Source organism: Chiloscyllium plagiosum, unplaced genomic scaffold (genome assembly GCF_037043375.1).
Source record: "Chiloscyllium plagiosum isolate Xiang-an unplaced genomic scaffold, Cpla_swu_hap1 HiC_scaffold_20, whole genome shotgun sequence".
In the NCBI taxonomy this organism is placed as follows: Eukaryota; Metazoa; Chordata; class Chondrichthyes; order Orectolobiformes; family Hemiscylliidae; genus Chiloscyllium; species Chiloscyllium plagiosum.
The window spans coordinates 4891080-4906180 of record NW_028270158.1 but is presented as its reverse complement, the minus strand read 5'-3'; the positions used below and the strand labels follow the sequence as shown (position 1 = coordinate 4906180).

Genomic DNA, 15101 nt, shown 5'->3' with positions numbered 1-15101 from the left:
CCCCCCCCCCACTGCAATGTTCAAGGGAAATGCATTATAAATATGCATTTTTTAACACTGTGCGCAAAGTTTTGCAGTGTTTTTAATTGCATCCTTGTTCAGTTGTATTTGCTTGGAAATATTGTAGTGTACTCATCTTTGTAGAAAATTGTTAAAATTGCTGAGTTAAATGTGTGTCACCTAAATTGATGTAAATTGGTTTAAATGCTGTTTGAGAACATAATAGAAAGTTGGAAGGTTCGCCCGTTTGAACAAAGTGTGTCGAATTGACTTGCTGTTTTTGCAAATTGCAATAAATACTGGTGAGACTTTTGAGCTAAGGAGATTCTTGTTTCTAAAACCAAGGAACTGAAGTCCAGGTTATCAATCTAATCCCGTTCTCCACCTTGAGTGACTGCATGCAATGGCTGTCAGCTGCTTTATTCCATTACACTCTGTTAGTAAAGGGTTGGTCAGCATTTCTGATTTGAAAGTGAGGTGCTTGATACTTTATACAAGTTGCCGTTATTTGCAGTGAGACAGTTTTGCTTTGCTTTCATTTTTTCTGGTCCTGTGTCCTTCACCGAATGTTCCTCCCTGTTGACGTAACCAATGTCGGTTCACTATGTCAGTAATCAACTGGTTAATATCTGTGGTCTACTAAACTCCGACATAATATTGTGTCCACTTTATGCATTCTGGAGGTTGGTGTGGTTGGTAGGTAAATGGAGAACAAAACTTTTTATTTGTAAACTTGTATTTTAAGAAAAAGCATGCAGTTTAAATATTTAGAGTGTGTATCTGAAGATTGCTCTATTTCAAAACACAATAGAAATTTGCTTCTGCCTGTCGCTTGCTGCTGGTAGATTCTGTCAAACGTGTTACTGCATTTTTGGATTTATGTAATTTGTTACCATAATTGCTCTGCACCTGTCAACCTAATGGGGTGATGCTAAATGTTTCAATTTTGAACTCTTTTTCATGCTTCGGATTTGATGACCAAGCAGAAATGGGACAAAGTCTCAACCCTGTTAGTCCCCACAAGTCACCACAAAATTTCCTCCGTAGGTATGCTGTCTCTTCACATTTTGAGCTGTCACTGTATACTGAAATGAATCGTCTTTGAAACATTGATTCAAATGTAATTAATATTTGTTAATGGTATGGAATATCAAATTTACTAAGCTTTTTGTTGCCCAATGCAATGAAACAGCAGGTGTGGTGTGAAGTTTTTCTTGTACTCATTTCCTCAATGATTTGCCGAATACGAGACATAGAAACTTGAATGAGACAGAGCTAGGGGTCAGAATTTTAAAATAAGAGGTTGCCGATTTAAGATAGAGATGAGGAAACACTTTTTTTTCTCCTTTTGGAATTCTCTTCCTCAAAGGCAGTAGATGCAGAATCTTTGTATTTTTTGAGGCAGAGGTAGGCTTTGGAGATATGCAGGAATGTAGGCCAGAGGATATGAGGCAGTTAAAAACAATGTGCTGGAGAAACTCAATGGGTCTGGCAACATCTGTGAGGAGAGAAATGTTTCTCTTCTTTGTTTGCAGAAAAATCCAATATAAAAATTGATGCAATGTCTTTACTGGTCAGAACTTTTGTTAGCTTCTGGTCACTTTCGCATCATCCCCAGGCATTGCCAGACCTGCTTTCACTAGCATTTTACCTTCATTTCAGATTTCTATAGTATTTTGCTTTTATTCAATGGTACATTATATAAAGGCGAAGTTAATACCTACAGAAATGTTTAAGCACATGATCACAAAAGGTGATTGATGTTATCCCCAAAATGTTTAAAACAAAGAATAATCCAGAGAATGGCACTTGAAGATCAGATTTTCACTGATAGCTCAGTTTGGATCAGGGTTAAAGGTCGAGAGTGTAAGTGATTTTAATTATGTATGACATTGGGAATTAGTTACATTAGCATCAGTTTCCCATGTTTCTCTTCCATTAAATTCCAGTCAAATCCTTCATTATCACTTTTTTAAGAATAGATGGCCAAAGAAAGACCACTCTAATTTTAGTTTCTCTTTTGATGATTGCAGTTTTATCAAAATAAACTCAGTTACTCATGATGAGGAAGCCACACCTTCCCAGCAGAAAAACACTCCAAATCTGCTAGGAGCCAGAGAAGCAGCAAAGCAAGCAGCTGGTGTGAAACTGACAGAAGCTGATAAAGCTCTGACTGGTAGGGTAAGGAAACTTATCAATGATTACATCTGATTTCTCAATATACGATGAGAGAAACACTAACCAGTAAATCCAGTTGCTGATTGGCTAGGTTCTAAGCAGAAGGTTGACATTGCTGATGCATTGTGCTGTAGATGGTAGCCTGTGTGGGTGCACAATATATTCCTTGGCTTTGTATGTGGTTACTGCCCAGGTTTGGCTGACGGGGAAAATCTACTGTTAGTGGAGATATCCTGCAGCATCTTGTTAGGTCTACAACATATGTCTGACTTCCCTTTGGATTGCATACCCAGCTGTAGAGGCATACTGTAACCACTGAAAATTCTGTACCAGGTTCAATGATTTGCCCTGAGATTCATTCAATTATAGGACTGCTACTGCTACTACTTTCACAACATGTTGGTTGGGCTTCTCACAGAAAGGCCTTACTGAGATATATCCTTGGGGTTTTCCTGATAAGGACATAGTTCTGTTGCTTTTCTGCATGAGCCAATTTTGGATAGTTTGATTATGAATCCAATGTGGCAGTCTTGATAGGAAGGTTTGGAGGGATATGGGCCGGGCGCTGGCAGGTGGGACTAGATTGGGTTGGGATATCTGGTTGGCATGGACGGGTTGAACCAAAGGATCTGTGTCCGTGCTGTACATCTCTGTGACTCTATTTAGTTGCTGCGTAAATGAGTGAAGATGGTAATATTATTGGACTATTGTTAATGTTCAATGATGCAATTCGCATCTCAGCAGATACTTGGGAACTCCACCATCTGTAAGTTTCCCTCCGGATGGCACACCATCCTGACTTGAAATTTTTTTGATATTCATTCCACTGTTGCTGGGTTAACACCTAGAAGCTGCCCCTCTAATAGCCCTGTTGATGTCCCTGCACTCCAAAGATGCCAGCAGTTGAAGAGGGCAGCTCAAAGCCATTTTGTCTCAAGCAGTCATGCTTTGGCAGTAAATGCTTCGCTCAGCGGCAATGCCCAGATCTGGTGAAAAATTGGGGAGGGGTGGGAAGCCCCACAATCAGTACTCCATATGAAGAACACAATCCTCCTTCTTGCATCCAAAAACAAAAGTGCTTCAAGATGGCAACTTGCCACTACCTTAATGGCAATTAGGGATGGACAACAAATACTGGCTTATTCAGCGATGACCACATCCCATCAACCATTTTAAAAAAAAAAGTTGTTTTTTTTTAAAAAAATAATTAAGTCTGGATCCATCACCTTGGTGAGGAAGATGGTCTAACCCGTAAGCATCTAATCAATGCTGTCAATGATACTTGTTGATGGGTTTGCCAAATAGTACACTTTTTAACGTTAAAGAAGAAACGAGCATCACTGTGGTCTTGGCAATTACTGAGGATGAAAAGCCATTTATTTTGGTGTATACTTGAAAAGACGTTATTCGCTACTTATAAATATACTGATTTCATATTTCTTAACTACATGGCACTAATGTTCTAAAAACTAAATATTTTGCTAGCTTGGTTGGCATTTGTTTAATAGACTAGATTATGTATGTCTATATCATTTTTACAATTTACCTTCAAACTTCACATAAATAGGTACCTGTTTTTTTTTTAACATTGGCTGACTGGGATGATATAACATGTTAGGTGTTGGTCTTTCTCCTCTGGAATCTTGTTCAGAGCGATTAGATGAAAATTGGCCTTGTTTGGTTTCAGAAATGATTAGATTAGATTACCTACAGTGTGGAAACAGGCCCTTTGGACCAACCAGTCCACACCAACCCTCCGAGTAACCCACCCAGACCCATTTCCCTCTGACTAATGCACCTAACACTATGGACAATTTAACATGACCAATTCACCTGACCTGCACATCTTTGGACTGTGGGAGGAAACTGGAGCACCCGGAGGAAACCCATGCGGACACTGGGAGAATGTGCAAACTCCGCATAGGCAGTCGACCGAGGCTGGAATCGGACCTGGGACCCTGGAGCTGTGAGGCAGCAGTGCTAACCACTGAGCCACCTTGCCGTCCAAATGTTTTGGGTAATTTCAGTCCATTTCCTGGTGGGCAGAGGTGGATATCATTTAACCTGGAAATGTCAGTTGTTACTAAGAGGATGGTAAAATGGCTTTATTTTCAACTAACTAAAATCTGGGATTGGGATAGGCAGTTTAGTCAATATTTATCATCTTATGTCTAGTTAACATTTTGCTTCCTCCATACTTGCATCTTCCAAGGATGTAATCCTGTGTTGTAACTTCTTTATGCTTGATAAAGTCGAGATACTGTATTTTCACTTCCTCACAGCAGTAAAACTAAAAGCTAAAAGAATTCCTCAGGTGCAATGAAGTATTTGTCTATCTTGAGTGTGAACCTAAGGTTTTTAATAAGTACTCTTTATTTTTAAACTTTACATTTTCTCGTAAATAGTTGTTCACTTATAATTTTTATCCCTTTCACTAAATTTTGTTCGTTTTTTTTCAAAATCACAGGTAAAACTCTCTGTTTTCTGGGCATACATGAAGGCGATTGGGATCTGCATTTCTTTCTGCATTGTCCTTTTCTACTTATGCCAACATATAGCCTCCTTGTCCTCTAATTACTGGTTGAGTTTATGGACAGATGATCCAGTTATTAATGGGACCCAGGAGCATACTTCACTCAGACTGGGAGTGTACGGTGCACTCGGAGTTACTCAAGGTTTGTTTAAAAAGTAAAATAGTCTTTGATTTGCAATGTAATATAATGTTAAAAACATTACTAATTCTGAAAAATGTGTTGAGTTCAATTATGTGTTATAATCTAGGGCATTTTGACCATGATTGGATAATTGCATATACTATTAGTACTTTATTTTCATAACTTGTTGCTTTTGAGGCATGGATTCTGTTAATAACACTAGTAATAATATCCTAACCAGTAATGAACCCATGAATTTTAGTTTGCACAAAATTCGAAGCAGCACATTTTTACATTTTCCAAAATAGGATAATTAATTTTTAAGAATTTCTTCAGAGAATGAGTATGTTGCTGGCTAGCTCATTATTGGTTGTCCGTCCTTAATTGCCATGGCGAAGGTGGTAGTGAGGTACCTTCTTGAACTGATGCAGTCCTTGTTGTAGGAACTTCCTTGAAATCTCATAATCTCCCCCTCCCATTGTATGTTTTGAAAAAAAAATGGCAATCCCCTGCTCTTTAGTTTCCTGTCCTTTACTGGCACATCTGCAGATGTTTGTTTCTTCAACTATATAGTCATTCTCTGCTCCATTCTTGATGATTTTTTTCTGGGACAGAATTCCACTGTTTCCCTTCTAATGGCCCTTGTCTTCACAGCTTCAAATCTGAGAATGCAAATTTTTTGGCTCACAACTTGCTTAACCATTCATTGCCAGATTTGGTTAAAAGAGATATAGAGTTCTACTGGGCCCCACTGTCCTTTGTCTGCCAAACCCGCCTCTATCCTAGAATCATCCCAGGCAGTAAAGACAGCTATTGATTTTTGTTTCTGTTTCATTACTACTATTCTCTTCAAACTCCTCATTTCTCCTGTTTTCAGGCTTTTAAAAGAAAGTATGGAGGGTTCATGAATTTGTTCATCACAGAGAAAGGGACTTTCCATTTAACTGCCTTTGTGCTTCCCTCCCACCCCAGATTTAACCGCTGCCTGTGCCCCATCCAGGTCTCCCTCTGGCCACAGGTGTTGACACGCTCTTTGTTTGTTTTTTCATATGTTTAGGGGATGTGAGTGAGTCAGAATTTATTGCGATCTCTAATTGCCCTTGGGAAGGTGATGATAAGTTGCATGCCCAAGCCATATGACTCTGACTGTGTTCAGTTTCGGAAGCCTGGTCAGTGTGGATGTTGGTCAGCTTCCATGCTGTATGATTCTATGACTCTATAATCACTGCAGACCCTGGGCTATGAGTTTACCCACAATGTTAGGGAGGGTATTCCAGAATTTTGGCCCAGTGACTGTGAAGGAATGGCAAGATGTTTCCAAGTCAGGATGGTGAGGGGTATGGAGGGAACTTGGAGGTGGTGGTGTTCCCACATATTTGCTGCCCTTCTCCTTTTGAGAAATTGTGTTTAGAAGTGCTGCCAGAAGAGCTTTGGTGAATTTCTGCAGTGTAACTTGATGTTGATGCAGCTGTAGTGTCATATTTGACCCAACTTGAGCTTTTTGATTCCATACCCTCTTGAACATGAAGAATACCAACTTTTGTCTTGAAATAAAGCCTGTTAGCGGGTTTTGAGAAGACTTAAGAATAATACCAGTCTTGCAACCTCTATCATCTCCATGCATTGCTCTCCTAGAACATAGAGCAGAGAGCACTATGGCACAGTACAGGCTCTTTGGCCCTTATGTTGCGCTGACCTGTGAAACCAATCTGAAGCCCATCTAATCAAACTATTCCATTATCATCCATATGTTTATCCCATGAGCATTCAAATGTCCTTAAAGTTGGCAAGTCTGCTACTTTTGCGGGCAGGGGTGTTCCACGCCCCTACTACTTTCTGAATAAAGACACTACCTCTGAATTCTGTCCTATATCTATCACACCTCAATTTAGAGCTTTGTCCCTTCGTGCTAGCCATCCCCATCTGAGGAAAAAACGCTCTAGCTGTCCACCCTGTCTAAACCTCTTGTATGTCTTAATTAAGTCACCTCTCAACCTTCTTCTCTCCAATGAAAACAGTCTTCAGTCCCTCAGCCTTTCCTCCTAAGACCTTATCTCCATATCATGCAACATACTGGTAAATCTCTTCTGCACCCTTTCCAGTGCTTTCATATCCTTTCTATAATTCGGTGACTAGAATTGTGCACAATACTCCTAATGTGGCTGCACCAGAGGTTTGTACAGTTGTAACATTACCTCATGTTTCTGAAACTCAATCCCTCTGTCAATAAAAGCTAACACACTGTATGTCGCCTTAACAACCCTATCAACCTGGGTGGCAACTTTCAAGGATCTGTGTACATGGACATCGAGATCTCTCTGCTCATCCACGCTACCAAGAATCTTACCATTAGCCCTGTACTCTTTTTTTTTTTTTTTTATTGCTGTCACTCCTTCCAAAGTGAATCACCTCACACGTTTCCACATTAATTCCATTTGCCATCTCTCAGCACAGCTCTGCAGCTTATGTATGTCCATCTATAATCTGCAACATCGTTTGGCACTGTTCACAGCTCCACCGACTTCAGTGCCTTCTGCAAATTTACTAACCCATCCTTCTATGCACTCATGCAGGTCATTTTATAAAAATAACAAACAGCAGTTGCCCCAAAACAGATCCTTGTGATACACCACTAGTAACTGAATTCCAAGATGAACATTTCCCATCAACCACCACCCTCTGCCTTCTTTCAGCTAGCCAACTTCTGATCCAAACTGCTAAATCCCCCTCAATCCCATACCTCCGTATTTTCTGCGATAGCCTACTGTGGGGAACCTTATCAAACACTTTACTGAAATCTATATACACCACATCAACCACATTACCCTCATCCACTTGTTTGGTCGCCTTCTCAAAGAACTCATTAAGATTTGTGAGGCATGACCGACCCTTCACAAAACAGTGTTGACTATCCCTAATCAAATTATTCCTTTTCTTGATGGTTATAAATCCTATCTCTTATAAACCTTTCCAACTGAAGTAATCCTCATTGGTCTACAATTATCAGGGTTTTCTCTACTCACCCCCTTGAGTAAGGGGGCAACATTTGCTATCCTCCAGTCTTCTGGCATTGTTCATGTAGGCAATGATGACATAAAGATCAAAGCCAAAAGCTCTGCAATCTCCTCCCTAGCTTCCCAGAGAATCTTAGGATAAATCCCAGCCGGCCCAGGGGACTAATCTATTTTCACACTTTCAGAATTGTTAACACCTCCTTATGAACCTCCATCCTGTCTAGTCTAGTAGCCTATGTCTCAGTATTTTCCTTGACTACATTGTATTTTTGCAGCGTGAATACTGACAAAAAATGTTCATTTAGCGCCTCTCCTACCTCCTTGGACTCCATGCACAACTTCCCACTACTGTCCAAATCTTACCCAAGCCATTCTTTTATTCCTGACATACCGATAGAAAGCTTCAGGGTTTTCCTTGATCCTACCTGCCAAAGATTTCTCATGTCCGTTTCTGACTCTTAGCTCTCTCTCTAGGTCCTTCCTGCCTAACTGGCAACTCTCAAGTGCCCTAACTGAGCCTTCATGTCTCATCTTTACATAAGTTGCCTCCTTCCTCTAGACAAGACATTCAACTTCTTTAGTAAACCACAGCTCCCTCACTCGACCATTTCCTCCCTGCCTGACAGGTACATACTTATCAAGGATCCGCACTAGCTGTTCCTTGAATGAGCTCCACATTTCAATTGTGCCTATCCCCTATAGTTTCCTGTCCTATCCTATGTATCCTAATTCTTGCCAAATCGCATTATAATTGCCTTTCCCCCCAGCTATACTTCTTGCCCTGTGGTATATACCTATCCCTTTCCATTGCTTAAGTAAACGTAGCCAAATTGTGGTCACTATCACCAAAGTGCTCACTTATCTCCAAATCCATCAGCTGGCTCGGTTCATTACCCAGTCCCAAATCTAATGTGGCCTCACCCCTTGTTGGCCTGTCTACATACTGTGTCAGGAAACCCTCCTGCACACATTGGACAAAAACTGACCCACCTAAGGTACTTGAATTATAGCATTTCCAGTCAATATTTGCAAAGTTGTTATGGGGACAACAACTAACCTGTTATTTTCGCTCCTATCGAGAATCCTATTTGCAATCCTTCCTTCTACATTTCTGCAACTATTCGGAGGCCTAAAGAAAACTCACAACAGAGTGACCTCCTTTCCGGTTTCTAATCTCCGTCCGTACTACCTCAGGAGACAAGTCTTCATCAAATATCCTTTCTGCCACCATAATACTGTCGTTGACTAGTATTGCCACACCTTCCCCTTTTTTTTTTTAAAACCATCTTCCCTGTTCTTACTGAAACATCTAAACCTAGGAAACTGCAACAATCACTCCTGTCCCTGCTGTATCCATGTCTCCGCAATGGCCACAGCATCGAAGTCCCAGGTACCAACCCATGCTGCAAGTTCACCCACCGTATTCTGGATGCTCCTGGCATTGAAGTAGACATACTTCAAACCACCTGCAGGTACATTCTTGTGACCTTGAAACCTTATTTATAACATCACTACTCTTGACCTTCTGTACACTGAAACTACAATTCAGTTTCCCATTTTCTGAGTCTATCTCAGCTCTCTGCTACATAAACACTCTTCCCTGCCTTTGTCACCCTGACTTGATTTACTGCTGTGCTGAGTTGGCTGCAATCAGTGCTCCTGCTCTACAAATTTCAGCACGTTGCGAAGCCTCATGTCCAAACTTGCATTCAGTTCTGTCTTTGCTGATTTGCCCAGACTTTTGTTATTTCAAATGAATTGGATTCATAGCTGTCCAAACTTTTTATTTAAGCTCAAGAATGGATTTCCCACACAAATCCACACATTCTCCTTCTCTCGCGCTCTCTCCGGCTGCTTTAATACGCAATTCCCCACGCTCATTGCTGGTGTGTCACTCCTCCCTTGGTTGCCGTGACTTCAGCTGGCTGGAATTCATTGCCTTAAACTCTTCTTCCCCCATTTCATTCTCCTTTAACTGACATATTTGACCGAGCCTTTGGTCACCGTTCTTAATGTGTTTTCTCTTGCCTTGATCGGTCCATTTTCTTCCACTCCCCTCTGAATGACATTGGGATAATTTTCACGTTAATAGTACCAAAATGCTATGTTTTGCTGCTTCTAGGTCTAGAATTAAATTTTGATTAATGTTTTGCAGGTCTTTTTGTGCTCTTTTCCTCATTGATGATGAGTGTTGGAGGAATATCAGCTTCACGTTGGCTCCATGTCCATCTGCTGTATGATATTCTGATGTCGCCAATGAGCTTTTTTGAGCGTACCCCTAGCGGTAACTTAGTGAACCGCTTCTCCAAAGATATTGATACAATAGACTCGGTGATTCCAATGGTGATTAAAATGTTCTTGGGATCACTATTAAATGTTCTTGTTTCTTGCACGGTGATTCTGATAGCTACTCCAATAGCTACAGTAATCATTCCTCCGTTGGGACTTCTCTACGTATTTATCCAGGTTAGTGCTAAATACTTAAGAACAAAAAATTTGTGTAGAAGTCATTTCTTTGCAAGATTATTTAGAACTTTCCTATCTGGTGATTAAAATATCAAATCAGAATGGAAAGTAAGCTTATCTGGTGTGACTCTTTTTGTGCTGGGTTCAGCAACTACTAAAAGTTCGTATTATGCAGCATAGGAGGTATGATTTGAATGGATTTTAAAAGAATCCTTGAGCTGTAAATCATTAGGACATTCATGTAGGTTGACATCATTGGAACTTGGAATTCCAAGTACTTTATCCTACTCTAGTTGTTCAGAAGAGGAAATTCATGTCCGCTCTGCATGTGGACTCCTGGAGTGCTCTGATTTCTGATCATGTAAAAACAATTCAGTTCATTTATTTGACTGCTTTTGTTTAAAATTTTGTTTTTTTTAAAATTAATTACTGATCTGTGAATTTAGAAATTTGAAAAATATTATCTGAAATGAATAGGTAAACTATATCTCAGTCTCCAAACTGCTGGAAGGAAATCTTGCTAGCTGGCCTGTTGTTTTAGACGTTGGCAGGTTGGTTAGTTCAGTTAGCTGGTTTGCAATGTAGAGTGATGTCAGCAGTGGGGTTCGATTCCTGCAGCGGCTGAGGTTACCACAACCTCCCCCTCACGTGTGGCATGGTGACCCTGAGGTTAAACTGCCACTTGTCATTTCTCGTGAGTGCGATTGATCCGGTAGGTCTATGGTGACCTTATTTTTTTTATTGTAGGTCAGAAGTCACACAGAGCAAGCTATAGTCCAACAGGTTTATTTGAAATCACAAGCTTCCTGAGTGCTGTTTCTTTGTCAGGTGAAGCAGAGCACACAGACGCTGAATTTATAGGCAGAGAGATTAAACAATCATACAAATGGTGAGAGTGGAATGATGACAGGCTGAATAGCAAGTGAAGGGATCACTCATGATCCGATTAATTGAGGCACGGAGATAATTACAAAAAACTAAACATAAGGTGGTGCTGGAGACAAACCAAATGGCTAGAATAACATGATAGGTTTAAGAGACACATCTGAGGATCTAACCAAAGTAACAAGTTATCCAAAATTGTACAAACTCATTAAGGTAGAGAGATCATAGTTTATCAAGGTGGTGGTGTCAAAACAGGACAAGAAGGAAGATTTTACACATACAGAACCGCATGTGGAGTGACATGTAACTCAACATGAAGCCAGGTTCATTAGTAGGCATTGATAGATGACAGAACCTATGTGTAAAATAGTGGAAAAATTAGGACTTGTGTATTTCTGTTGAGGTATCTTTTTGAAAAGATTTTGTTTAAAACTCAAAAGTGAAAAACTGTAGATGCTGGAGACAGGAATAAAAATAAAGTGCTGGAGAAACTGAGCTGGTCTGGCCGCATCTATGGGGAGAGAAAATTGAATAAACAGTTTGAGTCCAATGTAACTCTTTTTTTAAACTAGTATGGATTCATATCTCTCAGCCTGGCAGATGGAAAAAATAAAATGATACACACAATCAACTGAAGTTGCAACTTTTGTGCACCACTAGTTGCATTTTTTTGTGGGACATTTTATTTATCATATTCAAATTAATAGATTTTACAGGCACGTTAAGAGCAAGAGAACAATTAGAGAGCAGGGCCTCTTAAAGATCAAAGAGGTCATCTTTGAGTTGAGACTCAGGAGATGGGAGAGATATTAAATGAATATTACACATCAGCTTTTACTGTGGAGAAATAAATGGAGGCTAGAGTACTCAGAAATAAATATTGATGTTTTGAAAACCGTTCACATTACATAAGAGGAAATGCTGGAGGTCTTAGAAAATGTAAAGGTGGGTAAATCTCTGGGACCTGATCAAGTGTATCCAAGGACTTTGTGGGAAGTTAGGCAGGAAATTGTGGGACCCCTTGCAGAAATATTGGTATTTTTCATAAATATGGGTCAAGTGCCAAATGATTGGAGAGTGGCTAAAGTTGTGCCTTTGTGGGCTCAGGTGGGATACGAGGAGAAGCCTGGGAACTACAAACCTGTGAGTCTGACTTCAGTTGTTGGAGGTGATCGTGAAAGATAGGATTAATATGCATTTGGAGAGGCAAGGAATGATTAGGGATAGTCAGCATGGTTTTGTATGAGGGAAATCATATCTCTCAACTTGAGTTTTTTGAGGCAATAACCAAGATGATTGACAAGGACAGAGCGGTAGGCATTGTTTACTTGGGCATCAGTAAAACCTTTGACCAGGTTCCATATGGTGGACTAATTAGTAAAGTGAGATCACTTGGGATTCAGGGTGGGCTTGCCAATTAGCTACGAGATTGGCTTAATGGCAGGAGACGGTGATGGTGGAAGGTTATTTTTCAGATAGGAAGTCTGTGATCAGTGATGTTCCACAGGGATTGGTGCTGGGTCCACATTTTGTTTGTCATTTTATATGAATGATTTAGATGAGAATATAGAAAATGTGGTTAGTAATTTGTGGATCAAAGAGTCCATTTCAGTGCTGTATGATTGACAGTATGACTCTGACACCAAGATTGGTGGTAAAATGGACTGTGAAGAAGGTTATAATCACCTGGTAGGAAGTGAGGACTGCAGATGCTAGAGATCAAGAGTGGAAGGGCTTATGTTCGACATGTTGATTCCCTTGCTCCTCGAATGCTGCCTGCCCTGCTGTGCTTTTCCAGCATGACACTCTTGACTGTGAAGAAGGTTATCTAAGATTACAAAGAGATCTTGATCAATGGTCTGAAAAATGGCAAATGGAGTTTAATTTGGATAAACATGGGACATTGTGTTTTACCAAAACAAACAAGGGCTGAACATATGCCATTAAAAGTGCTGTAGAACAGAGAGACCTAGGGGTTCAGATGCATAATTCTTTGAAGTTTGTATCGCACATAGGATTGTTAAAGCTTTTAGCATGCTTGCCTTCATTGCTCATACCTTTTTTGAGTATAGGCGTTGGGACATTATGTTGAGGTTGTACATGATGATGGTGAGGCTTCTGAAGTGCTGTGTCCCGTTCTGGTCTCTCTGTTATAGGAAGGATAATATTAAGCTGGAGAGGGTTTAAAAGAGATTTACCAGGGTATTACTGTGAATGGAGGGTTTGAGTTACACTGAGAGGCTGGATAGACTGGGACTTTTTACACTGGAGCTTAGGAAGTTGAGAGGTGAACTCCATAGAAGTTCACAAAATAATGAGGGGTATAGGTAAGGTGAATGGCAAATGTATTTTCCCTACAGTGGAGAATTTCAAGACTAGGGGGCATTATTTTAAGGTGAGAGGAGAAGAATTTTTAAAAAAGATATGCATTTTTTTGTTTATACACAGTGGTTGTGTGGGGAACAAACTTCCATGAGGAATTGGTTTTGGTTAGTACATGAATAAAACATGTTTGAAGGGATATGGGCCAAGTGCAGGGAGGACTAATTTAGTTTGGCATTATGGTTGGCATGGACTGGTTGGACCGAATGGTCTGTTTTTGTGCTGTATGACTCTACATGACATTCTGGCTATTGACCATCTAGTTTTAATCTAACTGCAACTGACAGTGCTATTTTTTTCAGTTACCTGTTTGACAGGATTATGTATATTGGTTAAGCATTCTGATTTGAGTGATTTGTTTATGATCTGAAATTGAATGAAAGAAACTTTGGAATACAGCAATTGATACAGGTGCTAATTAAAGAAAAACTTTTCAAAAACTTACCTCAACCGAAATGACCCCTGACTTTTCGAAGACATTAAAAAAATGCTGTTCTTTAATGTCTACAATAACCGGCCAACTGCAAAGTTTCCTTGCAGCAGCTTTGAGACTGAGACATAGTTTGACATTTATTGCTTAGATAATTTTCTAAATGTCTGTTTTGAAAAATATGATTAATGCCAGCCTGCCACCCTTCTTGATGTTGGAAGATAGCACTGTTTCTGAACGTGTCTGTCTGGGACTCTGGATTACACCTGAGGGACACTGGGTCAAATTCTACCTTGACAAGTGATGGAATTTCAACATTCCATGAATAAATCTGGAATACAAAGCTAGGTTCAGTGATGCCGCAAAACCACAGGTGATTCTTCATTGAGAAAAAGGTCTAGTTCAGTAATGTCCTTTTATTCAGAATGCAATCTGCCCCCTGAAATGGCTTAGCAGGCCACTCTGTTCAAGAGTGGTTTAGGAATGGGAAATAAACTCTGGCTTTGCCAGTGATGCCCACGTCCGGTTGACTAATAAAATCATCTTTATCATTCTAAATAATTACATAGGCACTGGTGTCAAGAGATTATATAATTTACAATGTGTCACATTCTAGATTTCATAAGTCGGACTAGGTGGAAGGTGGATTTCTGAAACCGATAAAAAACAAACATTATAATGAAAACAATTGTCTTTTGTTCTGTTTTGCTGTGCTCTATTTAATGCATGGAATGCTTAATTTCACAAAAATCATTTGCCATGTAAAAATTAATTTACTTTTGAAGATTTGTATATTTAGTAATGTATACTTGAGATTTTCAAAGAGAAGCCACCAACCTCTGTTCGGAATATGACACAGTGAAAATAATTTGGAATTTAGGTGCGTGTTATTACATACCATAATGTTAACTGGATTTTTGACCCAGCTACTCATCCAGCATTTACCTGCAGTTTAGTTTAAAGTGAAGGTGGCTTTCCTCCTTTGTTAATTCCAAATATGCAGATGGGCACTTTTAAAGAAAAATCAAAATGTGAAATGTAGTCGCATCATGCTAGAGATTATACTCCACACTTATGGGATTTCTAAAATTC

The 15101-nt window shown here is 39.8% G+C and overlaps 1 protein-coding gene across 4 annotated transcripts in view; it reads left to right on the top strand.

The window, feature by feature from the left end:
• Positions 1–15101, top strand: part of abcc1 (ATP binding cassette subfamily C member 1 (ABCC1 blood group)) — a 109257-nt gene that overhangs the window by 78462 nt on the left and 15694 nt on the right. For all 4 annotated transcript variants that reach the window (XM_087997594.1, XM_087997595.1, XM_087997593.1 and 1 more), the window contains 4 exons: positions 987–1047; positions 2034–2181; positions 4646–4853; positions 10002–10312. In XM_087997594.1, coding sequence (XP_087853720.1) covers positions 987–1047; positions 2034–2181; positions 4646–4853; positions 10002–10312 — 728 coding nt within the window. The remainder of the gene's footprint in view (positions 1–986; positions 1048–2033; positions 2182–4645; positions 4854–10001; positions 10313–15101) is intronic.